This window comes from Prionailurus viverrinus, chromosome E2, assembly GCF_022837055.1.
Source record: "Prionailurus viverrinus isolate Anna chromosome E2, UM_Priviv_1.0, whole genome shotgun sequence".
NCBI lineage: Eukaryota > Metazoa > Chordata > Mammalia > Carnivora > Felidae > Prionailurus > Prionailurus viverrinus.
Genome location: NC_062575.1, coordinates 49105000 through 49132793, shown reverse-complemented (window position 1 = coordinate 49132793; position 27794 = coordinate 49105000). Strand labels below are relative to the sequence as shown.

General features: G+C 52.5%; 1 protein-coding gene across 2 annotated transcripts; it reads right to left on the bottom strand.

The window, feature by feature from the left end:
- Positions 1-75: 75 nt before the first annotated feature.
- Positions 76-27794, bottom strand: AXL (AXL receptor tyrosine kinase). 2 transcript variants are annotated; one of them, XM_047835420.1, is made up of 20 exons: positions 27506-27793; positions 26096-26318; positions 25653-25753; positions 24890-25066; positions 19896-19976; positions 19640-19755; positions 16119-16329; positions 15669-15808; positions 14848-14998; positions 14619-14645; positions 13045-13177; positions 12671-12762; positions 9514-9609; positions 9294-9371; positions 7762-7854; positions 7229-7350; positions 6478-6587; positions 3402-3561; positions 2750-2886; positions 76-1955 (listed from the first exon to the last, which is right to left on the bottom strand). In XM_047835420.1, the coding sequence occupies exons 1-20, from the start codon at positions 27567-27569 to the stop codon at positions 1604-1606; spliced, it is 2664 nt and encodes an 887-aa protein (XP_047691376.1). In that variant the 5' UTR covers positions 27570-27793; the 3' UTR covers positions 76-1603. The 2 variants fall into 2 exon arrangements, with proteins under 2 accessions (XP_047691376.1, XP_047691377.1); XM_047835421.1 differs by lacking the exon at positions 14619-14645 and having other exon boundaries at positions 27506-27794.

Genomic DNA, 27794 nt, shown 5'->3' with positions numbered 1-27794 from the left:
TTTACTGATGGGGAAACTGAGTGGCCAGGGAGAGGGGCCACATGACAGCTGAGTGGAAACAAGAGGAGACAGAAGTGTGGTTATAAAGTTTTATGTGATCTGAGCCCCTCTGGAGGCACCAGAGTCCACACCTCTGTACAGGAGGCTTGAGGGATTGGCTCAGGGGGGCAGCATGGCCCAAAAGGAGGGAAATTGTCTCCTGGGGAAAGGAGGCATCCCTAATGCATTGCACAGGCTTGAGGGGAGGCATGCCCCCACATGAGGGGAGGAGGAAGCAGAGATGGCTAAGAAAGGGAGAGTCGCACAGAAGAATACTGTAAGATTAGAATCTTGGAATCATACCTTGGAATTCTAGACCAGTACACCTTTAGAATCTTTGAACTTTTGAATCTTACAACTACAACGTTTGAATCTTAGAACTACAGTGCCTAGGAACTTAAGATTTAGAACTGTGGATTCTTGGACCCTCAACTAAAACCCTAGAAAGGTGGAATGCAGCATTGAACCTAAAGGTATCCAACATTAGAAATGATTAAAACTTTGGTATCTAGCTAGTCACAACTAACTGTAGAGTTTTATACCTTAGTGCTGAGGGTCCAGAATCTTGGACCAATAGACTCTAGAGTACCTTGGAACATAGAACAGAACAACATTAGAATCTTTGAGTTTAATAATCTAGAATCTTGAAGCATATGGTCTAGAATCTTAGACACAGAGAATCTAGGTTCTTAGACTAAGTCTTAGAACATCACATCTTAGAACATTAGACCTTTGAACCTCCATCTTTAGACTCTTAGAACTTTTGAATTGCACATTTTAACCTTAGATATTTAGGATCCAGAATCTCATAAGAGTTTCAAGGATCATGAAGCCTTAAAACTTATAATTAACCATTATTAGAAGCTTTGAACTTGAGAAGATAAAATCTGGAAGCCTTATGATGTAGAGTCTGATAAGCCAGAAAATTTACAGCCTAGGAGGCTTAGAACATCAGATTTTAGAACATTAGGCCTTAGAACCTCCAGGTCTAGAATTGTAGAATCTAGAATCTTATACCCTAAGAATTCAGAACCCTAGAAAAATAAAATCTAGGATCACAGAAACTTGGATCCTAAAACTAGAATCTTAGAGCTTAGAACCCAAAATCTTGTGGGCTTTATGAAGAATCCTAGAACCAGAAAAATCTAGAGCCATGGGCTCTCAGAGCCTTAGAATATAGACCTTGCAACTTCCATGTCTAGAACCTTAGCACTTTAGAATTAGAGACTTTGGGATTTTAGGTCCTTAGAGCCAAAGACTAATAGCATCTTTGAAACCTAGAACCTTTGAATCTAGACTCTTTAAACCTTAGAATCTAGAATCGTGGAATGTCAGACCTGGAAGGATCCTTAGGGATTGCGGTACAACCCCTTCCCTTTACACATGGGGACTCTAAGGCATGGAAAAAGGAAAGGATCTGTCTGGGATGGAAGTGGAATAGGTAGGAAGAGAAGGCTGTAGTTTGGGGTGAGGCCTGGAATGGAGAAATAGTTGATAGGGTAGGCTCCCCCAGTGGCAGTGCCTAGCTTGGGTCCTGAGAGGGAGTCCCAGGTAGAGGGTTGTCTTAGGCTCCATCCTCCTGCCCTGGGGGAGCTGGGGAGCTCCTTTCCGTGGGCAGAGTAGGGCCGGGGGCGGTAGAAGGGCAGAGGACATAGCGTCCAGCAGGATGGACCTCAGCCGCGGTGAGGCAACTGCAAGAATCCTTAGGGTCAGGCTGGGTTAGGGGGTCAGCTCCTCCAGCAGCTCCAAGTGGTTCAGGATGCCCTCCACCCTCATCCATGTTGACATAGAGGATCTCGTCGGGCTCCTGGGCAGGGGGCAGGGCCTTCAGGGTGTTCTCCAGATCCTCCCGAAGTTCTGAGAAGCTCGGCCGGTCCCGGGGGTTTAGCTCCCAGCACCGGGACATCAGGGCATACCTAGGGCAGCAAAGTGAAGGGTGGGAGACTGAGGAGGCACTCAGAAGGAGGGCGTTCTGGGAGTTTGGGGTATTTCACGGGACTGGAAGGAACCATAGCAGTTTGGGGGCTTCTATGGGGATTTGGGAACTCTCAAGAGTTTCTGAGGGGAGTCCTAGGACACTCAGGAGCTGAAAAGGGTCTTGGGGAACCTCTCTGAGTATCGTGTGGTGTTCAGTGAGGGTTTGCTAGAGCAGACTTTGCCCTCAAAGCGCTGGATGAATGCTCTGCTTTTCTCTCTGCGCTGTAAGTTTCATAAACTGTAAGCTTCATAAACACTGTCCTAAAGGATCCTGGGGATATCTCAGAGGAGCCCCATGAGTTTGGAGAAGCCCCATATGGCAAACTGGAGGGTTGGCAGCGGGTCCTGAGGGGTGTTGAAGAGCATGTGGGGGAAGTATGGGTGCTCAGGAGTCTGAGGTGAATTAGAATTTGGGGAGTGGGGGGTCTCAGAGGCAGGGCCCCCAGGTAAGCTGGTGCAGTTATTCACTGCCCACAGATGCCCGGCCCAGGCGGCTGATCCAGCCTGCATTCCACACAGAAAGGCACCAGAGGAGAGGGCACCTTTTGCTAGTCTGCACCCTGTGAGCTAGCCCTAGTCTTGTGGGGCATTGGTGAGGAGGTGTGGGGGTTCCTCAACGGTCTAGGGGATTCTGTGCAGGTTTTAGAGGGTCGGGGCCATGTGGGGTGCTCAGGGCTTTTGGAGTGAACTCTGGGATTGGATTGGGGGTGGGGAGAGTCCTCAGGGTCCTCACAGTCCATCCAGACAGTCCACAGGCTGTTTCAGGCGGTTTCCCTGGCACAGGTAGTCGTAAATCTCGCTGTTCTCCACTCCTGGATATGGGGTTTGGCCTCGCGTGGCAATCTCCCACATCGTCACTCCAAAGGACCACTGTAGGGGGCAGAGGAGAAAGAGTTAGAGGGTCTCTCCTGCACAAAGACACCCCAATGCACAGGTACACCCACATTTATGTGCACATCTGTACACAGCTATTTCTGTGGGGGCATCACAGCTCTTCACCGAAACACTTTGGCACAGGGACACACTGGGTGGCAACTTTTGTGTGTGCATAGGCATGATGATCCATGCACACACGTACACACTTCACAGTCACATGGTCTTACGGGTCGCCCTGGGCACTGTGGCTGTGCATACATACATGTCCTCACCACTGCCTCTCCCGACCTAAACTGTCCACACGTCCCATGTATGAACCTGCCATCATGCACACGTGGACCTGTGCATGTTGCCACCATGCCCACACCACCATTCACAGACACCCAGCACACCCCCAGACATGCCTAACACATGCGGTCAGGCCCCTGTACCGGGAAGCCCGGGCATCCCCGTGAGCCCAGCTGCAATGTGACATGAACTGGCCACTGCTCCCCACAACTGACACATACCACATCACTCTTGCTGGTGTAGACCCGGTCAGCTAGGCTCTCGATGGCGATCCACTTGACTGGCATCTTGGCGATGCGTCCCTGCCGGTAGTAGTCCCCATTGTAGATCTTCTTAGAGAGCCCAAAGTCCGCCACACACACAGACATGTTCTCGTTCAGCCTGCCCGGAATGGGGAGAGGAACAGAGTCACGGCATCGCCCCCTCCACCGGGAAGCCTGTCCTCACTCTCAGACGCCTTTTCAACCCCTGCTCTGGCTGGCCTCTTTGGGGGTGAGGGTCTGTCAACCCTAGACCAAAGGGAAACGTGTTGCTTCTTGTTCCCTCCATATGAAGTTTCACAAACACACCCATGTAACCAGCACCCAGATGAAGAAACAGAACACCGCGGGACATCATCTGTACACGGAATACCACAGAGCAAAGAAAAAGCTGGAACTAACCAATATGCATGGCGACGTGGGCTCATCTCAACAATAGCACACTGAGTGAAAGAAACCAGACACAAAGAAGTACACCTTCCGTGATTCCGTGACATTTAAGAACAGGTGACTGAAATACAGGATAGTATTTTCCCTGGGGGCAGTGACTACAAAGTGCTTGAGGGAGCCTGCCGGGGCCCAGAAATGTTCTTTACCTTGATCGAGTTGGTGGTCGTTTACATGAGTCTATAGACATAAACATGCGTTTGGCCACACACCTAGAATGTGTGTGTGTTAGCTTGTTAGCATACGTTGATTTTTTTAAGTATGGGAAAGGAAGGAACACATTACTAGTCCTGCCTGTAACCACCCCTCCCAGAGAAGCCACAGTCTTCGAGCATGGATTACTTTTGCCTGCTTTTGTGCTTTTCATAAAGAGAAGATTCTCTAATTTTTGCACCTGAGGTTCTAGGATCCTATTAAGAATTAATGATTTCTAGCCAGGGTGATGGATTGGGGCAGTGACCAATCAGAACAGACCCTGGAGGCCCCTCACATGGCAGGAGTTAACCTTCACCCTCTAGGTCCAGGGAAGGCCCAGAGGATCATGGCAGGGAGGCAGAGAGAGGTGATGTTCAGGTATCCAGGCTGGTGGCTGTGGAGTAGGTGGGAGGTTTCGGGTAGTGGCGAACTGCCAACTGGGTAAGGAAATAACATTTAAAAAAATTATTTATTTACTTTTTTTTTTTTAATGTTATTTATTTTTCAGAGAGACAGACAGAGCGTGAGCAGGGGAGGGCCAGAGAGAGAGGGAGACACAGAATCCGAAGCAGGCTCCCGGCTCTGAGCTGTCAGCACAGAACCCAACACGGGGTTTGAACTCATGGACGGCCAGATCATGACCTGAGCTTAAGTCGGATACTTAATGGACTGAGCCACCCAAGCGCCCCTTATTTACTTATTTTTAAGGTAGCCTCCATCCCCAATGTGAGGTGTGAAGTCATGACCCTGAGATCAAGAGTTGCATGCTCTACTGACTGAGCCAGCCAGGCATCCCTGGAGATTTTATATTTAAGCGATCTGTACACCCAGCTTGGGGCTTGAACTCACAACTCCAAGACCATGAGTCGCATGCTCTACCAAGTGACCTAACCAGGCACCCCTCAATATTGTAACTTAACAAAAAGGGGCAGATGCATAACAATGGGTTGTCTACTCTGATTTCCAGTGTCACTGTTCCATGGGGGACTTGACTAGGATCACGCCAAGTTGCAGATAGAAAGGAATTTCCAGGGGTGCCTGGGTGGCTCAGTTGGTTAAGCATCTGACTTCAGCTCAGGTCATGATCTCACAGTTTGTAGGTTCAAGCCCTGCACCAGGCTCTATGCTGACAGCTCGGAGCCTGGAGCCTGCTTCAGATTCTGTGTCTCCTTCTCTCTCTGGCCCTCCCTGCCCCCCACTCTCTCTCAAAAATAATCATTAAAAAAAAAAAAAGAAAGGAATTTCCATTTTGACTGAGCCTGTTGAAGCCTTTACATAAACTTTCCAGGTAACAGGAAATACAGGGAACAGAGGAACAAGGCAAATGCCACCACAAGGAAACAGACACATGCCTGTCACATCCTACGAGACAAGTGGACTGGTCTCTTCCACAATAATATGATGTAAAAATAGAAAAAGATTGGGGGGGTCTATTCCAGATTTATAAGGACCAAAGGGGCATAACAGCTAAATGCAGTGGCGGGGGGACCCTGAAGAGATTCCGATTTGGGGTAAAAAATTAAAACAGCCCTAAAAGACATTTCAGAGGACAACTGGAAGAATTTGAACATGGATTGGATGAGAGGTTATGTTACAGAATTATGGTTAATCTTAGGTGTGACAACAGAACTGTAATCACTTCCATGTAAGTCCTCATTCTTAGGCGATACCTACTGAAGATTTAGGGGTCTGGTGCCACTATCTTGGCAACTCACTTTGAAATGGTTGTGGAAAGACAGAAAGAGAATAGAAGAGAATTTCAACAAGGAGGGTATATGGGGGTCCACTGTACAGTTCTTTCAGCTTTTCTGTAGGGTTGGACTTTTTCAAAACAAAAAATTGGGAGAAATACAGAACTGTTCATATTCCTGAGAGTCGCGAACAATGAAACATCTTACACAGGATTCCGATTCTCCAGCTTCAGTTTCTAGGAGTCCAATATTGTAATGTAACTAATATCCTAAGCCTGTGTTTATATACACACACACACCGCTCTCACCTTAGCTCAGTTCTGGCCTGTTTTCTGGCCTGTACCCAACCCACCATTATTCAGTGTGGCCCCTCCCCAAAGGCAGCCCGGGGAAGACAGCACAGAGGGAGACAGAGATGGGGCTTCAATGTTACTACGGTCATCAGTCACCTCTGCACCTCTCATGCTACCCACTGAGCCAACCCTCTTGCCTCACCTGTCTCCACATCCAAATGCCCCTCCAGGATCTCAGTTCCAGGCCCACATCCTCCAGGAATGCTTCTCCAACTCCCTTGCTGACCTTTCTGTCCCAGTCCTGAGTTCTGGACCACCCGAGAGGTAAGTGTCTAGACCCCTCTTCCATCTTGGAAGGAGGGATGGAGCTCCTCGGCAGGTGGGGATGTCTTTGGAAGGCTCAACACTCACATGCAGTTTCTGGCAGCCAGGTCTCGGTGTATGAATCTCTTGGTACTCAGATACTCCATGCCACTGGCAATGTCTGCCATGAACTTCACCAGCATCTGAGTGGGCAGGAACTGGAGGCAGCCCAGGAGGGAGTAGAGGTCAGCAGAGTCCATGAGATCCATTCTTCCCCCCTCTTTCCTTCCCTTCCTGTGTGTGCCTCACTCGGCCCTGCAGTGGTTTCTAATGGCTCTGAAAATGAAATCCCACCTCTTTCCAACAAGGCCCTATATAATACCCTCCTGCCTTCCTCTCTGAGTGGATCTACTGTCCTTGCCCTGGACATAGGACACACGCTCCAGCCAGGGGCCTCCTTTCTGGTTTTCAGACAGGCTGCTGCTTGCTCCCACCTCTGAGCCTTTGCCTATACTGTTCCCTCTGCCAGGATTGCTTCCCCCAAGATCTCCCCACCTCCCACCAGCTGGCTCCTCCTTCAAGGCCACCTCCTTAGTAAGACCTTCTCTGTCCCCTCAAACTAACTGCCTAGCTTCTCTATAGTTCATCTGACTCTATTTCCTTCCTAGCACTTACATTATCTTGCTTATTTGTTAACTAATTTACTGCCCGGTGTCCCCACTGGCAGAGAGCTCCAGGACAGCAAGCTCTGGGTCACCATGGTTTGGGTCACCATGGTTTTCCCAGTCTCTGAGCAGCGCCGGGTACCTCTTAGGTGCTCAGTTAATACTTGTGAGCCAGACATGTAAATGTCCCTCACCACTGGCTGGTCCCCGAGCCGGGAGTAGAGGAGGAAACTGTGCAGGTCTCCATGTTTCATGAAAGGTAAGATGACCACAGGTGCTGGGAAGCCCTCTCGTTCAGAACCCTGGAAACAGACACCTGAGCCCCCCGCCCCCCACAGGCAGCCCTGTCACTCCAGTTGGACAGGAGGGGAAGCCGTCCCCTCCCTCAGCTCTGTCTCTCCCTTCCCCTCAAATCTCTCCCTTCCCCCCAAATTGTTGGGGGCGGGGGACAGCAGTGGCAAGGACTGAGCTTCAGAGAAGCCATTTCCAGCACTGTTCCCAGGGAAGTTTCCAGAGCCCTCCTGGGGACCTCAGCTATTTCTGGGAAAGGTCAGAGGTCACATTCCAAGCTGAGGGAAAGAAGGAGGGGGGAGCTTGCTGACTCTGAGGAATGGGAGGGAGACAGGGAGCCTGGAGGTTTGATCTTCTCAGTGCCAGAGGGAGGGGTCTTCCGTCTAGGGTGGCCTCCATGGAGCCTGCAGATCCCCTAAATCTGCCCCTCCCTCACCAATGAGCCTCATGACGTTGGGGTGATCGAATTCCTTCATGCAGACGGCTTCACTCAGGAAATCCTCCAGCTCCGATCTTGTGCAGATGGCAACTTGGAGGGGAAAGGAAGGTGATAAGGAGGAAGGGAGGGGAGAGAGGACTCTTTCTCTCCTCTTCTCCTCCATCATCATCATCATCATCATCATCATCAACCATGATTACTAAGTACCTGGTGCTGCACTCAGCACTTTACATATATTAACTCATTTAACCCTCTGAGGTGCCACTATTGTTTTCCCTGTTTTAACGATGGGGAAACCATGGCGCACAATGGTTAAGGAATCTGCACACACAGCTTGCAAGCGGAATAGGCAGAACTGAAGGCCAGGTGGTCTGGCTCTGAGGCCCACGTGCAAACACCATGCAAGGCTGCTTCCCTGGCGATCCATACGATTACTCTGGACGTTGGCTCACAGAGGCAAAGTGACTTGCCCAAAGTCACGTAGCTGGGATTCAAACCCAGGTGGGGAATATAACCTGGTACATAAGAAGTGCTCAATAATGAATGAATGAGTGAGAGACCGTTGAGTCCATAACCCAAGCTTTTAGCCCCAGTGATTCAGAAAGGAACCTTCTTGCCTAACCACCAGGTGCAGCCTGACCCTCAACGCCTCTTTCCTGTATGGGAAGGACTTGGGCATGGACTCCCTGTGTTGTGTGACCCTGGACTGGCTCTCACCCTCTTTGACTATGTAAATAATATAGTCGCAGTCCACATCAATGACGCATCCTATATACCCAGCATTAAGTGCTTTGGCTCACCCTAGGTGGCAGGGAGATTTTTATCTTTTTTTTTCCCCCGGATGAAGGATGGCAGCTCAGAGAGGGAGAGTCACTTGCTTGAGATCACACAGCTGGTAAATGATGAAACCAGGTATGCCTCATTCCAGACCTTTTCCTGGTCTGTTATGTATCACAGGAGCTCGTCCCTGAAAACTACATTTCCCAGGCTCCCTTTCATACTGGCTTCCTGTTGGGAGTTTGCCCATGGGAAGCACTGATGGCAGACTGGCAGGTGCGTAGGAGGAAGGGGAGAAGTCAGGGTATTTCACCCTGTCTCTTACTGCTTCCAGTCTTGCTTTGATGGTGGCTGTGCCTCCTGTGTGTTTCAAGCTCCTACAAGGTAGCCGCTAACTCCTGTGATCCTAAATCCCACCAGGCGTCCCTGGCCATGGGCTCTGGTAACACCATTTCCTCCCTCTGCCCTTCAGGCCTTGGGGAGGAAGTAAGGTACTGCTGCTGCTAATCTCCAGGTTGCCTCACTGCTCCCAGTTATTCCTGCACCATTGTAGTAAACCTCCTCATATTACATTCCTTCTGTTGAAGTACCTGGCATGGATTCCATTTCCTTTCTGGAAACCCTGAGATTCTGTGGTGGGGCTAATTTGCTACTAACTTTTCTGTGCTTCTGCCTCCTTAGGGACATAGGAGAAGGGCCTAGGGCTAGGAGACGGGGGTCCCATACGTGTGCACATGCAGGCATAGACTCACTCTTCATTGTCTTCACAGCCACCTTGAGGATGGAGTCATCCTGGTTGAGCTGGCCCTCCATCACAGCTCCGAATTCTCCTATGGGGGACCAGAGGGAGACATTGACCTCAGGGGCACTTGTGGAAACTGCATTTCCTGTGACTGGGTAGGGGTGGGCAAGTGAAGGACTTCATCTTCATGGTTCAAGGGAATACATGTGTGCGCTAGGTAGGGAACTCACCTTCTCCCAGGGTCTTCCCCAGGGCCACCTTATGACGGTCCACCATCACATCCCGAAGCTTCTCCTTCAGCTCTTCATTGATGCCCAGGCTGTTCACTGCATGGGGGGTGGGGGTGGACAGAACCATGGAGCAGGGCTGACATTCAGGCGACATTCAACATTCGGACATTTGACATTCGGATGTCAATAGGGATGTAGCCATTATTAAAATATTGAAATACTTCTGCATTCATTCAAAACCAGCTACTGCCCTGGAGCACCTGGGTGGCTCAGTTGGTTAAGCATATAACTCTTGATTTTGGCTCAGGTCATGATCTCACGGTTTGCAGGTTTGAGCCCCGAGTTGTGCTCTGTGCCGACAGCTCTGAGCCTGCTTAGGATTCTCCGTCTCCTGTCTCCCTCTCTCTCTGCCCTTCTCCTGCTCTCTCTTTCTCTCTCTCAAAAATAAATGAAGTTAAAACTTAAAAAAAAATCAGCTACTTCCCTAAGCACACACCCTACCCTAGATCCTCCTCTAGATCCCTGAAACTTCTCCCAAACCAGCAGCTAAAGGGTTAGAACTTGGCACATGATCTTGCACCACTGGGCACCCTGACTGGTCAGTGTCCTACAATGCCAGTTGCTAAAAATATTTCTTAACTTTTTATTGAAGTAGAATCTGCACAAATCATAAGTTAGTAGCTCAATGGATTTCCACAAACCAAACACAACAGTATAATCAGCACCCAGGTCAAGAAAAGACCATGACCTGCCCTCTCAAGAGTGGCCACCTTCCTGACTTCTCTTACCATAGATAGGCTTCCTCTGTTTGGGGAGATTATTATAAACATGGAATCACATAATATGTTCTCTTTTGTGTCTGGCTTCTTTCAGTCAACACGGCATCTATGAGACAGCTGTAATGTGGTTGTGGGTAACTGCAATTTTTTTTCGTTGCTATATGGTAACAGTTCTCAAACTTACTGGCCTCAAGACCCCTTCACATTCTTAAAATTACTAAGGACTGCAAAAAGCTTTCGTCTAGGGGGATTATGTATACCACTTACTGTATGCAAAGTCAAATAGATAGATTTTAATTTTTTTAATTTTTTAAAGTTTATTTATTTTGAGAAAGAGACAGTGGGAATAGGGAAGGGCAGAGAGAGAGGGAGAGAGAGAATCCCCAGCAGGCTCTGTGCTCTCAGCACAGAGCCCAATGTGGGGCTTGAACCCATGAACCGTGAGATCATGACCTGAGCTGAAACCAAGAGTCAGAGGTTTAACCAACTGAGCCACCCAGGCACCCCAAATGAATAGATTTTTAAAACAAGAATCAACAAGCACACATTCATCAACCAATAGAGTGATGACATCAACACACGTTGTAGAGCATCTGGAAAACTCCACAGAACACGTGTGAGAGAACAGCAGTGTAAAAGGGCAAATAACATCTTGGAATTACTATGAAAATAGTTTTGACCTCATGGACCCCATACAGAGGTCTCGGGGACCCCTCCAGGGACCTGGATCACACTTTGAGAACTACTCTGCATGTTACTTCATTACGGCACCATGACCTCCTTGCTTCCTATTCTTTCTCCTCTTAAATAAATGTCTTTCCCAGCCCCTTCTGGTATCTCCCTGGGGCGCCAGTAGCCTTCTCACTGTGTGCTGGGAGGAGACATAATTCTGTCCCTTTTCTTTCTGGTCTCCTCAGCTGGAAAGATGAAGAGATTTGACGAGGTGGCCTCTGAGGTCCCTTCTTAGCTGGGACACTTCATAGCTCCACAGTCGAACAGAGAGTCTAGAGTTCTAAGAGCCTATGATTTTCAAAATCTTAGGGGTCTAGGGGCACCTGGGTGGCTCAGTCAGTTAAGCGTCCGACTTCAGCTCAGGGCATGACCTCACCATTTGTGAGTTGGAGCCCTGAATCAGGTTCTCTGCTATCAGCGTGGAGCCCTGCTTCGGATCCTCTGTGCCCTGTCTCTCTGCTCCTCCCTCACTTGTGCACATGAGCTCTCTCGCTCTCTCTCTCTCTCTCTCTCTCTCTCAAAAATAAATACTTAAAATTAAAAAAAAATCTTAAGGGTCTATAGTATTACAACATTAAAAAATTTTCATTTAATGTTTAGTTTTGAGAGAGAGTGTGAATGGGGTCAGGGCAGAGAGAGAGGGAGACAGAATCAAAAGCAGTCTCGAGGCTCTGAGATATCAGCACAGAGCCCGATGTGGGGCTCAAACCCACACACCGTGAGATCATGAGCTGAGCCGAAGCTCGATGCTTAACTGACTGAGCCACCCAGGTGCACCAAGAATTAAGCCTTTGATTGTTTCGGCCAAGATCAACCCTACCTCTCTAACATTCTATAATTCCAAGAGGCAGTTAAGAGGATGGACTTCAGAGCAAATCTACCTGGGTTCGGAGCCCAGCTGTCCGACTTACAAGCTGTGTGGCCTTGAGGAAGTTACTTAACCACTCTATACCACAGCTTCCTCACCTGTTGACGTACCTACCTCATTGGGTTGTCATGAGGATTAAACTAAGTGATATGTACAGAGCACTTAGGACAGCGCCCATCACATAGGAAGTGCCAGGGTTGGCTGTCATCATTGGCTTCATCATCATCAATGATACTCATCCTTATTGTTACCATCATCATTATCTTTCTCATCATCATCATCATTACAATGTCCTAGGGTCCTGTGGCCCTGGGGTTTGGTCTTTCTACGATTTATTGTGTCTAAGACTCTATTATTCTTTTTTTTTTTATTTAAAAAAATTTTTTTAACGTTTATTTATTTTTGAGACAGAGAGAGACAGAGCATGAACGGGGGAGGGTCTGAGAGAGGGAGACACAGAATCTGAAACAGGCTCCAGGCTCCGAGCTGTCAGCACAGAGCCCGACGCGGGGCTTGAACTCACTGACCGCGAGATCATGACCTGAGCCGAAGTCGTCCGCTTAACCGACTGAGCCACCCAGGCGCCCCTAAGACTCTATTACTCTAAGGGTCTGTGTGGTTTCACAGTTCTGTTGTTCTTATGGTCTGTGGTTCTAACAACCCAGCATTCCAAGACTTTCAGAAACTTTTGGTGCATGCATCGACAGAAGCTTAGCAGGCCCCAGTCTCTACACTCATCATCCCCGCACCAGGGCAGGGAGGCACAGGGTTCACTTACAGGTGGCTTCAGTGGTCCGGCGGCTGTAGGACTTGCGAACACGGTACCTGACCACCAGTTCACCCCTCTCCACTGTTGGTTCAAACACCTCTCTGGGGGAAACAGGCAGGAGGTGAGGGCAGGGCAGAAATGAGTGGAACCCCCTCCTTCCAACAGCAGTGAAAGTGAACACCACCCTAACCCCAGGCCCTGCCCGCCCTCTCCTCCATCGTTTGCTGAGCTTGTCTTGGATTGCTACCTTCTGCCTCCCCCCTTGTTCCCATTCCGATTCTTGCTAATCTCTCATCCTGTACCAGCCTCCTCACGGTCTCCCCGACTCCAGCCTCTCTGTTCCAATCCACATTAGCCTTCCTACTCATGTAGTTCCAACTCACCCATAGCGGGTCTCCTTCTTCCGTCGATGGACGAGGAACAGGGCCAAGATGAAGACACAGCCAGCGGCCACAACTGCTCCCAGCAGTACATACCACCAGGGCCATGAGAAGGCAGGGGCTGGGGGCTCACTCACTGTCAGGGGGTATGGGACACAGGTCATGGCTGGGGCTCTGGATCCTGCTCCCTGGGACCCAAAGGGGTGATGTTGGAGGGAGGCAGATGAGGAAATATCTGATGAGACATGTGGCAGGTAGGTGTGTTCACTTATCCAGGGAGACCGGATTTGGGTGTGAAAAACAGGTGAGCAAGGGAGAGAATGCGTGCAGCATAGGATGGGTGTGTGTGGGGGGCGTGTGTAAGGAGTGTGAGGTTCACGCATAGATGGCTAAGGAGTAGTCTTGAGGAGTGTGTCCTGATGATGGAGGGGTTTCCGTAAAGCAAGGGATGGAAGCGAAATGCATGTGCAAAGGAAAGGCATGTATATAGAGAGCGTCAGGTGGGTGTTGGAGGAGTTTTGGGTACGCGAGTGAGGAGTAGTCAAGGAGTTTTAGATACAATTAGTGAAGAGTGATTTGTAAGGATGTAACTTTGGTGCAAGAGGAGTGTGGGAAGGGCAGGTGAGGAACATGGGATGAAATGGTGTGCAGAAAGGTGGGAGTAGACGTGTAAGGGATGGGAATGGGTACATGGTAAATGTAGCAGGAGCTTGGTGTGGGTGTGTGCATAGAGTGGGAACAGGTAGAACTGGCAAGGGGCGAGGGAGTAACGTGTAAGGAGAGTTGGAAAGTGTGGACCCGAAGTTTCCCATCATTTGCAATGTGAGATATATGGGTGAGCGTGTAAAAAGCGTGCAGAGTTTGTGAATGCGAAGTGTGGGTGTGATTGGGTTTGAGAGGCATGTGTGAGGCACAAAGGGTTGTAAAGCTATGATTGGGAAAGAAGACTGGGAGGAAAGGAGGCTGTGGAAAGGGTTTGCAAAGAAAGGCAGGAAGGCATGGGAGGAATATTTAAGGATAGTAGGTTGAGTTACAAGAGGTGAGCTGTCATTATGCTAGGAGGATACAATGGGTGTAGGAGGAGTTTTTGAGAATTGCTGAAGAAATACTTGAGAGGGATGGATTTGACGGGGATAACTGATCTATCCATCCGTCTATCTATTCATCCACCCATCCATCCCTCCTTCCATCCACCCACCCACCCACCCACCATCTATTCATCCATCCACCATCTATTCATCTATTCATCCCTCCATCCATCCATCCATCTTTCCATCCATCCATCCACCCACCATCTATCCATCCATCCACCATCTATTCATCTATCCATCCCTCCATCCATCCATCCATTCATCCATCTATCTATCCAGCCACCCATCTACATTCATTGAGTACCTACAATGTGTGAGGCCATTCCAGGCAACCCCATCAAGGACCACACAAACCCCAAAAGTAGAGGATTAGAACGAGAAGTTTGAGAAACACGGAAAGCATGTCAAAGAGTATGTGTGTGGTGATGGAGTCCTCACTGGGAGCTGAGGGAAAGAAAGGAGGAGAGAGGGTGCGAAAACCCTTACCTAGCAGGTGGATTGGTTGTCCTTGCCCTGTGAGGAGAAAGGACAGAGGGAGGGACATGCTCAGAGAAAGCAAGACTGATGTGACATGGGTGAGGCTCTCAGTAAGCTTCCGGGGTAGGAAAAGAGCCTAGATTGGGGCAACACTGAAAGGTACATGGAGCAAGTCAGGGGTATCTGGGAAAGACATGGTCCTTGTGAATCAGTTGGAGGGGGCTGAGCATGAAGTTACCTGGGCGCCAGGACTCCAGGGGCACAGGGTGGCTCCAGGGTCCATCCCCAGCAGCGGTGTAGGCTGCCACACACACGGTCAGGTTGGGCACAGTCCCATCCCCCTGCAGCTCCAGGGTCACCTCTCTCTTTAGCCCTATGTCCATTAGCACCTAGGACATCCAGATGTAGCATCAGGGTAGAGTCCCAGGCCTCCAACTCTTAAGACTGCACCCTTGGCCTCAAGTCCTCCTCTTTCTCAAAGCCTCCTCCTCACGCCCAGCCCCTCACCCTTTCTCCTCCTACCCTTCATCTCTCACCCCCATCGCCACCTCCATTCTCCATCCCCACACCCACTCATCAGCTCCACCAGGACTGGGCCTTTGCTTCATTCGCCGCCTGTGCTCAAGTGCTAGCACTGTGCGTGGCACACAGTACTTCTGCTGAGGGGCTGAACCCTCATCTTTCCCCCCCCGTGTTCCCCTATTGCCTCGTAACTCCCCGCTTCCCACTCCATTTCTGCACCCCAGGGTGCTGCTTGTTCCAACACCACTCTTGTGCAAATTAGGAAAAGTCACCCCTTCTTCAAGGTGTTATACAATTATCTGCTATAAAATTGTCATAGTACATCTGTAAGTCTACCGAAACGCTTTTTACAATGATTCGTAAATAGCTATTCCCTGACCCTCCCCTGGACTCCTTTAACTTTCCCAGAAAGTGCTCTCCTAGGTGTAATGTATCCCATACTACCCAACCTGCACAACTGTCCATGTCCACCCTGTCATCTCCTCCCCCACTCCCTCCCCCCGGCCACTCCGCCCCAGCCCAGCCAACAGCACCCACCTCCGGAGTGTCCTGGCCTCGATAGGCCAGCCGGTACCCTAACAGGGTGCCCTGCAGGGGTGCCCTTGGCTCCCGCCAACGCACGAGGGCTTGGCTCCCATTCCGCATGGCACTAACGTTCTCAGGGGGGCCCAGGGGTACTGGAGGACAGGGAAGAGGGGAAGCTGGCACCCCACCTCTTCCTGCCCCCTTCCCCTGTTCCCAGGAAGCGGGGGCAGGGTGCAAAGGGCATGCACGTGGGCAACTCGTGCAGCCCTCCCGTGAGCAGAAGCGCAGGGAAGAGGTCTGGGAGAGATGCCAATGGGCCGTGCTGAGGAGTCAGGGGGTGGACAGGAAGGACTAAGGCCACACGGGGTGAATGGGTAACAGGAGCTGCTGGGGGTGGCATCGATGTGAGCAAGGTCCGGCAGGGCAGAGAGTGATGTCTGCCCCACACCAGCTCCTTCTTACCTCCCTCCGGTGTCTCCACAGGAAGCCAGTGGGTCCAGGGCGAGGGGCCCTGGCTACTGGTACAGGCCACCCGGATGTGGTAAGGAGTGTGAGGGTGGAGGCCACCCAGCCGAAGTTGGTGAGGGGGGACGGATGCTTGCAAGGTGATAGGTTCTTTGGGAGGGTCTGGCTCTCCCAGCCAGACACCCACCCCATCGTCTGACAGCACAGCCTGGGGAGAGGGAAGGAACATGAGGACAGGATGGCCACGCAATCAGACGAGGTGGTCACCCAAGTCGATGGTGGTGGTCCTGGTGTGATTACACGGCTTCGCAAGGATGTGCATGCGTGTGTGTGTGTGTGTGTGTGTGTGTGTGTGTGTGTGAGTGCCGTGCTGGTGTAACATGGGCACGTGCATTTGCAAAGCAAGGAGACCACCTGGTTGTACAATGTGGCTCTATCATCACTTGCAGAAGCCACTTCTGGCAAGACTTTCCCTCTCTGAGCCTCAGTTTCCTCATCTGGAAAATGGGGGGCTTAGAGGACCAAATGCCTTACAAGGCTGCCTAAAGGATGAACATAGGACAAGCTGTACAGAACATGGCAGGTGGTCAGCATCAATAAAGTGACAATGACATTCAACCACGGGCAAAAGTAATGTCCCACAATAGAAGTCAGAAGAGTGGGCATCTCTGGGGGTTGAAGGATCCTTGTAGGGGATCGGGGAAGAGTCTGCCTCTCGATTTGGAAGGATGGTGACGTGGCTGAATATTCGTGTTAAACAATCTAGGTTTACACCAAAGATTATGCACGTTATGTATGCTATATCTTAGTAAAAAAGAAAAGCCCTTTATAAATCAGAACTCCTTTGACCCTGACCTCAGCCCTCAGTTTGGGTACTGTGTGTATACCCATTTACAGATGAGGACCCTGAGTATTGGAGAGATGGAACCACTTGTCCAAGGTCACCAGCTTGTCACTGACGAAGGTGGGAACTGAACCCCAACCTGTCTTGCAAACTTCTGCCCTACTTACGGTGAGAATGTCCATTTAAGAACATCACTGATAGTCACGGTACTTCTGTTCAGAGAGGCAGTATAGCCTTAGTGCTAGGCGTAGACGCTGGATCTGGGCTTCAAATCCAGCCTCTACCGTTCCCTAGCTCTGTGCCTTAGTTTCCTCATCTGTAAAATGGGAAAACAACAATGGCTTCCTAATTTGCAGGACTGACTGAATTGATGCTTGTAAGAGCTTAGAAGAGGGCCTGTCCACATCGGGTGTTTATTGTTATTATTATTTTGTGCATGTGTGAGAGGCTGCCTGGCTACCAATGTCAAACTCTGCACACTCTGCACAAAGGCACAGGCTGGGACACTCACCTGGTCCCCAGGAATAGCACGATCAGCATGGCAGACGCCACAGCTGGGGATTGCATCTGCAGAGCCCTGCCACACAGAACCACAAACCCTCTACAGCCACACAATCACAGCCCCACACCGCAAGGATGCTGCCTCCCGCCCCCTGCAACCGGGGAGCCAGCAGGAGACCTAACCGCTCCTCTACACCATGTGTCAGAAGGTGTTTACTGCTTTCCGACGTGAACTCAAGATTCTTCGGGTCCAAGTCCTGGCTTGGATATCCCTTGCTGTATGACCTAGCATGAGTGTCTTTACTTTTCTGAGTCTCTATTCCTATCTCTGGAAAATGGGCATCCAAGAGTCCCTACCTGGCACACTGTGAGGTTTAATGACACAGTGCACGTCAGGGGGTCCGCACATCATATCAACATCTAACATTTCTTGAGGGCCAACACTGTATCAGGCACCCTGGCCAGCGCAATCCTGGATGAACTCATTGGCTTTTTACCACCACCCTCTGAGGTCAATTTCTTTTTTCATTCCCATTTTACAGATGAGGACAATGAGGCCCAGAGTGGTTCGGCAGCTTGCCCAAGGTCACACAGACCCCTGTGGGGAGAGGAGACCACCACGAGGCCTGGCCAGATGGTGGGGAGTGGGATGGGGGGAAGCTGTCCCATGCCTGCTCTCTGACCTGCAGTGACAGATGGGAAGGGGAACCTTCGCTGGGACAAAGGGGACAACAGGGACATGGGTCCAGACAATCAGCCTCCCCGTGCCCACTCACACTTCTCTTTTCCCTGTGACCCTCCCATTCGAACCCTCTAGCCCCACGCCAGGCGCAGCAGGAAGTGAGCCCTGGAGAGGGAAGAGGGACACACTTCCGCTTTCCTTTGACATTGGACGCATGTGGGTTGGGGGTACAGCAGATGCCTGACCTGGCACTTGAGGTCTCCCAAATGGGCCCTGGCCTCGGGGATTAAATCAGTTTTATCCCTTTTAGCCAATGGGAAGGGCAGATCACTTCCCCTCTCTGGGTCTCAGTTCCTTACCTTGAAAACAGAAAGATTAATAGATTACGTTTCTAGGGTTAAAATGACAAGCAAATGAAATTATGTCCAGGGCACGTAATTACAAGAAAAACAACTCTTATTTAATCACGCGCTGGCTCTGAACGGTCTCTTAGGAGGTGAGGAGGACTGTCTGGGTTTGAGGAGATGAGGGTTCGAATCCCACCTCTGCCACTTCCTGGCTGTGATCTCGGGCAGGTTGTGTAACTACTCTGAGCCTTAGTTTGTTCATCTGGAAAACGGGTGAATCCATAGACCCTACTCCATAAACACGCAAGGGGGTGTGCGCAAAGCCTTAACACAAGGCCCGGCACAGAGCTGACACTCCATAAAAGCTGGTCATTGTTAAGTACTGTCACCTGCCGTGGCAGGCACTGTCCCACCCTTATTCCAACTTCCAAATCTCAGAGAACTTCAGGCCAGAACTGGGCTCGTATTCAGAGATCTGCATTGGTTTGTTTTTCTTACTGTAGAACAGGAACAACTTTGATGCAGAAGGGCTGGGTCTAGAGCATTTCAGGTTCCAGCAAACGTTCCCTAATCTAGGTCTGGCCCTGCGCTGGGCAATCGTGAGGACTCACTGGTGACCAAGACAGCTGGGACCGGCCCCCTCCCAGAGCTCACTGTCCGGTGGGGAGACACACTCACCCCCAAAACAGTGACACCCCAGAGTGATCAGGGCTGGGATGGGAGACGTACAGGGCTGCGGGCACCTGGAGGTGACAGAGATGGCTCTGGGTCACCTGTCTCAGGGTTCCCTCTCTGGCCAGAGTCAATATTACTAATACTAAAAAAAGTTAAAGCAGCTGATAGTCTATCGTGCATATCCTATGTTCCAGATACTATGGTAAGTTTGCTACTTGCATTCACTCACTGAATTCTTACGACAAGCCTATCTGCCCATTTTACAGATGAGAGAACCGAGGTCCAGTGAGATTAAGTCACCGGGCCATGCTCCTGCAGCCGGCCTCTGGTAGAGTCAGGATTTGAACCCAGGACGTCTGGCTTAACTCAGGGCTCTACTGCTGGTCAACACACGAATGGCTGGGAAGGGCTGGTTTCCCAGGAAGAGGATGGGGGCTTATGAGGGGTAGAAGGAGGGCCAAGGTCTCACCTGCAGGGTACAGTGCGTGAGGGGGTAGATGCCGCTCAGGCCTGGGGTCCAAGCCACCTCCAGCTCTGTGGGCTGACGGGAAGCCAGGTGGAGGTTGTGGGGCCTCTGGGGCAGCACTGTGGAGAGATGAGGGGAGGATTTGACCCTGGGGGGCCTTGGCCCAAAGCTCCCCGCCCTCCCCTCTACCCCAGCTCTGACCTTGGGCCCAGACCTCACACCGTCTGACACCCAGCTCCCCAGCTCCCTTTCCTGTCACCTGTGATGGTGGCTGTGCGGGATGTGGTGACCCCCTTGGCATTGTGGGCTTCACAGGAGAAAGAAGACGTCTTGTTCAAGCCTGGGGAGTCACAGAAGGAAGGGCCCAGTGTCAGAGAGGCCAAGAAGGGGTTCCCGGGCCATGCTGGGCCACCTCCTACCACCTGACAGGGTCAGTCTAGCCCACATGGGCACCTGCTGCATGGGAAAGAGGGGGGAAGGGCGATGAGTTGGGAACGCAGGCCTCCATCCTCAGATGCAAAGACAAGGACAGGCTGGTGGCCTCAGTCCTGATGCCCCACCACACATACATACATGCAGACACACACAGGGGCACACACACACAGAGACTTACATACCCATACATACACACAGAAACACATACTCATACATGCATATATAGACACGCAGACACACACACTTATGCACAGAAACACACACACACACACACACACAGCCACATACTGGGACAAATGCGGACATGATCACGCTGAGCCACCCAGGCACACGTAGAGGCTTCTATACCGAATGGACACACACTTAAGAAACAGGCCTTCACCGGTGTGTATAAAGGTAATGTTTGTTCACTTATAAGCTCTAAGCTCAGCTCCCACCAAGCCCCCTCCCCCTCCCGCCCTCAGTGGCCTCCCGGTGTTTCTGGAACACAGGCCATCAGACATCAGACACGTTCCCACCTCCTCAGGAACTTTGCATTTCTCTGTTCCCTCCGCTTGGATCAGTCTTCCCACAGATGTGCACGTGGCTCCCTCCTGCCCTCCTTCACATTTGTTACTAGACCCCACCTTCTCAGCCACCCTGCCCCTGGCTGTCTTGTTTAGAGCGGGGAGCTCACGTCCATTATCTAGCCACTCCACTGCTTTACTTTTTCTCTGGTTCTTCTCATCACAACATACTTTACCTATTACCTTGTCTTGCTTAGTGTCTACTCCACTACGTCAACTCCAGGAGGGCAGGGGTTTCTGTTTTGCCCCCAGCTGTATGCCCCAGGGCATACGATGGCCTTGCACACAACAGGTGCTCTGTAAATGCTTGTTGAACGAATGGATGAATTTATGTGGATGCCTTTATGTACGTACTAATGAACGTTGTGGGGCATGTCTGTAGAAATGCCAGCGTAATTCTATGGGTAAGTGAGTTAATACGTGTCTTGGATAACTTTCTGGGTGTCTGGGGGTGGACTGCCTCCCCTCCCCAGTGTGGTGCGGGTGGGAACACAGGCGGACATGCACACACATGCACACATGCACCAAGACCAAGTACAGAGACAAACAAGAGGCGCACACACACAAACACAAAAATACACAGATTCACACACGAGGAAATATAGACACACACACACAGTGTCTGGGTGACAGGATGTAAGAGGACCAGGTCTTGAGTCTGTCAGGGTGACCGCAGGTCTGTGTGTGCCTGGGGATGTCGTATACCTTGTGTGTGTATCTCCTGCTTGTTCTGCGTGCGTGAGCCCGCGTTCTCACCGCCACCATCTACCCGCAGACACAAAGTTTCCTTTTCTCAGTCGGCACAGGGAGTGGAATGAGGGAAAGTCGGCAGCCGCCGGGGCCCGGAAGGGGGTTGGGCAGGGAAGCTCCTCAGCGCCGCTGCCCAGGCGGCAGCTCCCAGCCAAGGTCAGGTGCCCGGCCGCAGCCCCCGCCGGCGGGGGAAGGGCAGGACAGCCCCGGGCCAACTGCCGGAGGGGGCGGGGAGCCTGGGTCCGGTCCAGCCACCTGGCACGTGGGGGCCCGCCAGGGTCACCGCGCGGGGGCTGGCGCTGCCCGCCGTTGGAGCCCTGGGGCAAGAAAGAGTTCTGGAGCCTGGTCCTGTTCCGACCGCAGCATTCCTGCCCCCGCGTGAGTCACGGGGCGCCCCCCCCTCCCGCTCTGGAACTTCCGGCGGCCCGGCGGCCCGGTGGGGGGCGCTAGGCCCAAGTTCCCCCTTCCTTGGCGTCAACGCGCACCTTGAGGACCAGGAGAGCAGGGATGGAGGGGCCTGGGACCCCCTCTCCTCCAGCGGGCTGAACTTCCTCGACTGGAGCAGGCCCACTCCAGATGTGCTTTCCAGATGCACTGTGCACTGTCCCTCGCCCTCTCCGCTCCCGCTCCTCCTCCCCCCCACGCCCGCGCTTTTTCCGAGGGAATCAGAGGCATAGAAGGAGAGGGGGCACGCCCTGAGTCAGATCAAGGGACAACTCACACAAACGGACAAAATTCCTTACAGCACCCCCCCCCCCCAACCACGCAGACACAATGAATCATACTTAACACACGGGGGCCGTTACTGGCACAAAAACAGAAAACCCGGCTCTCGCTAAGCTACACAGAGGGCTGATGCTGTCGCAAACACGCCGTGACACAAATATACACTCAGTGACTTGTGTCTATATACACAGGGACTGACATTGATGCACTTTATAAAGAGACACACATACATCCACAGACATAAACGTACAACCTACAAACACCTAGCAACACAAGGCAACATCCAGCCAGGCTGAAACTGAATTGAAATACACACACCAAGCAACAAACATACATTGAAGTTGAAGTGGGCCCACCAATACACACCAGGACGTGAGTGAGGTGAATGTTGACTTGCTTGCAAACAAACAGCCAATCCTTCAAACACAGCTGGACACTCAGGTTGCTTCAGACGCATTTCAGACACAGACTATACAAAAACACACGCTTGCGTAGACACACAGGACTCACACAGACACACAAGCTGCCCTGTGCACATAGATGGCTTAGACCTACATATACGCTGTTTATCTACCAAGAGAAAAGTGAGGCTGGGGTTGATTTGCAGGGAGACAGGACAGAAGTAGAAGGGTGTTGTTACTGCCTGCTGGGAATCTTTCTCTTCCTCTCACACATGTATGCGCGTGCACGCACACACAGATGTCCATGTGACAGTCCCATGCCAACACACTCACCCTGTGACATATACATAGAAACCACAAAGACATCCTGTGGACACGGACAGCCACAGTCCGTGGAAACACTGAAGAAACACCAGGTTGTCCACTGATACATCCTGAGTCCACAAGGAAACAGATGCCCCCCACACACACACACACACGTACACGTGCATTGGCAGCCCCTGAGAAACTTACAAAGACATACTCTAAAGACCCAAACATACAGTGGGGGAGACACCCAAGCTGACAGAAGCATACCTAGTGACAAACACACACACACACCGAAACACCCATAGACACTGGCCCTCCCTGGGGCACTTGGGCGGCTCAGTTGGTTAAGCGTCCGACTTCGGCTCAGGTCTTGATCTCACGGTTTGGTTCGTGAGTGCCTGCTTCAGATCCTCTGTCCCCCTTTCCCTCTGCCCCTCCTCCCCCCTCTCAAAAATAAATAAATAAAGCATTAAGAAAAAAAGAAGCTGGAGCGCATGGGTGGCTCAGTCTTTTGAGCGTCCAACTTCGGCTCAGGTCGTGATCTCACAGCTGGTGAGTTCGAGCCCCGTGTCGGGCCCTGTGCTGACAGCTCAGAGCCTGGAGCCTGCTTCGGATCCTGTGTCTCCCTCTCTCTGCCCCTAACCCACTCGCATTCAGTCCCTGTCTCCCTCAAAAATAAATAAACATTAAAAAAATTTTAAAAAAGGAAAGAAGCTGGACCTCCCTAAAGCACATCCTCATACGAAGAGGTTGATGCTGACAGATGCACTGAGGCACAGATCCAGAGGGACATGGATACATACACACCCGGACCTCACACACACACTGAGACACGCACACAGACACCCTCCCCATAGAGCTCTACCATACACCGACACACACACACACGGATCCTCTCGCGCCTGCGGGGCGGTGGGGGGCACCCATATCTCCTTCCTGGGATGGAGTGGGGGACCTATACCCCCTCCTTCCCCATCTCCGGGGTCCTGCCAGGCTGACTTAGGCCCCAGAGCCATGGGCCTGAGTCACCCTTCTAGGGGCTGGCATGCTCACCACCTCTTCCTTGTACACTCAGGGCCCCCGGAATGTTGAGAATGTGGACACCTCCCTCTACCTCTGGAGACCCTTCAGAGTCTCCTCCCCACCCCACCCATCCCAGAGGATCCAGGCAGCAGGTGGGGGTGGGGGGTACCAGAAGCTGATGCCCTCCAGGGTCCAGCTGCCTCCCTCTGACTGATCCTCAGCCCTCTGTGTTCCTCTATCTCTCCTTCCTTAGTGAGGGCGAAACCTCTGTGTCCAGGGGCCCTAGCTCTGCCTCTGACTGCTCTGTGATCCCAAGCTAGGTCCTGCCCCATCTATGTGGTGCAGAAGAGGATGGTCACCCTGAGGCTAAGAGAGTTTCTACTGTCACTCAGACCTCCCTGTCCAGTCTCTCCATCTTGGGTTACCTCTGTGGTCTGTCCCTGCCCGTGTCTCTTGTTCTCTCTCTCTCTTTGTAACTGTCTTTCTCCCTCTTCCACTTTCTCCTCCTCTCTCGGCTTTTGGCTCTGTCCCCCCAGTGAAACTCTTCAGCTACTGAGGTGGGCAGGGTGGGGGAGGTGGAGAAGAGGAGGGCACGGTCGATTCCAGTGCCCTGCTTGGGGTCAAGCGCTGACAAAGGGGCATCAGCCCCCCCCCCCCCACACACACACACATTTGGGCCGTGGAACAGCTCAGAGGAAACCCAGGACAAAGAATTCTATTCAGACAGGCTGGGGTGACGAGACAGAAGGACAGGGAGACAGACACACACACATAGAGAAACAGAAAGAGAGAAACAGAGAGAGCTGGAAGGCAGAGAGACAGAAAGGGACAGAGAGAGCACACAGAGAGAAATGTGGGGATATGTAGGGACAGAGACGCAGAGGCAGAGAGACTCAGAGGAGAGAAGCAGGGACAGAAAGAGCCAGACAGTGAAGGATAGAGGGACAGGCAGACACACGTGAAGAGGCATGAAGGGCTCCCTTGCTCCCCACCTCCATCCTGCCTGGCCCTCCGTGCTGAGCTGGCCGCATCCCCAGACTTACCTCGGATGCGCAGTGTATGCTGGGGGCCACGGCCCATGACTGGAGTCAGGGGGACAGCATCCTGGAGCCAGAGTAGGTCCACGGGCTCTGGGGGTCCCTGGGCCCAGCAGCTCAGGTTGAAGGGGGTATTGGCGGCCATGGCCCTGTCCTCCGGCTCCTCCAGGAAGTAAGGCAGGCCTAGGGAGTGGTAGTGGATGCTGAGGTCCCTCTGAGCCCCCAAGGTGTCTGACTCACCGCTAGGATAGGGCAGGCTTCAGATGCTTTGACCCCTGTGTCTGATCCCTCAGGACACCCATACTTCCTTCCGATGCCTGGCTCCTCAGGTCTCTACCCCCAGAACACGTGATCCCAGTATCTGACGCCCCCACCAGTGTGCGAACTCCAGGACACCTGAGTCCCTTACGTCTCTTTTCCAAAATGTCTCGCTCCCAGTCCTATTTTACCAACGAGGAAAGCGAGGCCCCCAGGGGTGGAGGAGAGGGTTCAGTGGCACCTCTGGTCCCTTAGCTGATCCCCAGAGTATCCTACCCCGACCATGTCTGACCCCAGGACATGCCACAACCCCCAAGATGTCTTCTACCCCAAGACATATAATCTCACCCAGACCTGCCCCCAATAATTTAGAGACTTCCCAGCTTCCCGACCCCTAACAATCTCTGACATTCCTAGGCTGCGAGTCCCCCGGGGGACACCCTGAATTCCCCAGCACCCTCTAATCACTCAGGCTTCCTGCCCTCCCATGACCTCTGAGCCCAGGGCTCACCCTCCAGCCCAACATAGCCAGGCTGGGACAGGAAGGTCTTTCCTCCCAGGTTCACGGCACACTGGTACCACCCCGCGTCCGAGAGCTTCAGGGATGAGATTCTAACAGGGCAAGAGGAGAGACAGAAAGGCTCAGGGTCAGAGCTGCATACTGAGAGAATTTAAAGAAGGGGTCTGGACTGGAAACTCTTCGGGGTTAAGAAGTGGGTACTATTATTAACTCATTTTACAGAAGAGGAAAGTGAAACCCAGGGTTACATCACATGCTCGAAGCCACATAGCCAGCGAGTGGCCACACTGGGGTTCCAGCTCAGGGGGGGCTCCTGCCCATAACCTTTCACCCGCCATGCGATGGAGGTCCGGGGGGGTGGGGGGGAACAGGGGTCAGGAGGCATGCAGTTGGTCAGGGTGGGGATGGGGGGGTGGGAGGGGGAGGCTGAGCACCTGAGTTGGCTGACCACTTTCCATTCATCCTCCCCGTCTTCGCCCAGGGGCACCTGCATCTGGGTACTGTCGGCCAGCTCTAACACCTGTCCATCCCGAAGCCAGGTCACCTCGGGGGGCTCCCCCTGAACCTTGAGCTCACACCGAAGGGTCCCCACAAGTCCCCGGGCACCGGTGATGTTCCTTGGACTCTCCACGAAAGGGTCTGCCTCAGCCTGTGTGCCTGCAAGGAGATGGGCAAAAGTTAGCTCAGGAACCCCTACTTTTCTCCCAGCCTGCCAGGCCCTTAGGCCCACATAGTTGTAAAGTGACCTCAGCAGGGGGGTGGGGTGGAGGGTGGAGGCTTTGGGGGAGGATGGGAGCCTTCCCAGGAGACTGGGGTCCGGCCTCCATCCTTCCTACAGGGGCCCCCATCCTACGTCTGTTGGGAAGCAGGCCGGGGATCTGGCAGCCTCCCACGCCCTGGACTGCCCGACGGGGCCAGCCCCAGGCCCCCGCTGCCCTCCCTTAGGGTCTCTAGAGACCTGACGGATTGGGCTGGTGGATGGCGGGGAAGAAAAAGAGGTGGGGAGGGAGAGACGAGAGAGAGAGAGAGAGAGAGAGAGAGAGAGAGAGAGAGAGAGAGAAACAGGGAAGGAGAGACAGAGACGCAGAGAAGCCAGACAAAGTCAGGCATGAGGAGTCAGAGACAGCAGGGAACGGAGACTGGAGGAGAGACACAGAAAATAAGCGATGAGGAAAGAGACACCCCTGACAGGGGAAAAAAAGTTGGGGGGAGAGACACAGAGGGAAACAGACAGAGAGACGACATCATAGAGACACTTAGAAAATAGGGAGAGATGAAGACAGAGACCAGGACAGAGAAATGAAGCCCCCCGGAGATGGTGGAGCTGAAGCTAGAGCCAGAGACCCCTGGCCCAGAGACGGAGTGGACAGTGATGGGGTAAGGACAAGTGGGGGGTGACAGTGGCAAGGGTTTTCCTGAGAGCTCCGGAGCCCTCCTCATCCCACTGCTTGACTTAGTACTCCTTTCTGGAAGATTCCTTCCGGGGCAGCCCCCAGCTGAGGTCCACTCCCCAGGGCCCCCAAGTTAAGTCCAGCTCCACTCCTGCCCCCAGTTTCTCTGTCTGTCCGTCTCCCTCTGTGTCCATGTCTTTCCGTCTCTGACCCTCCCAGTTTCTGTTTCTTACCCTGTTCCTCTCTGAGCCCCTTTCTCCCCACCCTCCCCCCACCCCGGCCTTTCTCCGTTAGTGTCTGTGTCTCCCTGTCTCCCTGTCTGTTGTCCTGAAGACACTTCTCCAGCCGGCCCAGACTCCCCCAACACCTGCCATAGCCGGCCCCCCCCAACTCCGCTCCCTCCTGCCCCAGCCCAGCCACGCTGGCCTTCCCCCGCAGGCCCCTAGCACTCACCCTTGGGGGCCACGCACCCCCAGCAGCACAGCGCCCAGCACCAGGCCAGCAGGACCCTGCCCATCCTCGGGGCACCACTCGAACGATGCCAAACTTTCCTCAGAAGTTGCCGGGCACGCCGTGGGGGTGGGGGCAGGGCCGGGCTGTCCCCAGCCCTCCCCCCAGCTCCGGGCTCCCCGGATTTGGCACTGCCTGCCTGCCACGGAGGGCCCCTTGCCGGCTCTGCTCAGCGGCCGCCTCCCCTGCTCCCCTGCCTCCTACTCTCCCTCCCAGACTTCGGGCAACCCTT

Bases quoted from the DNA above. Each gene is read 5' to 3' on its own strand.
- AXL (XM_047835420.1), bottom strand. From the start codon at position 27,569: ATGGGCAGGGTCCTGCTGGCCTGGTGCTGGGCGCTGTGCTGCTGGGGG. The intron at 19,977-24,889 runs GTAAGTCTGGGG...GTGACTCCCCAG, and splicing joins GCATACACTGCGCATCCGAG to GCTTGAACAAGACGTCTTCT. The intron at 15,809-16,118 runs GTAAGAAGGAGC...CCTGTCCTCCAG, and splicing joins TGTGGAGACACCGGAGGGAG to TACCCCTGGGCCCCCCTGAG.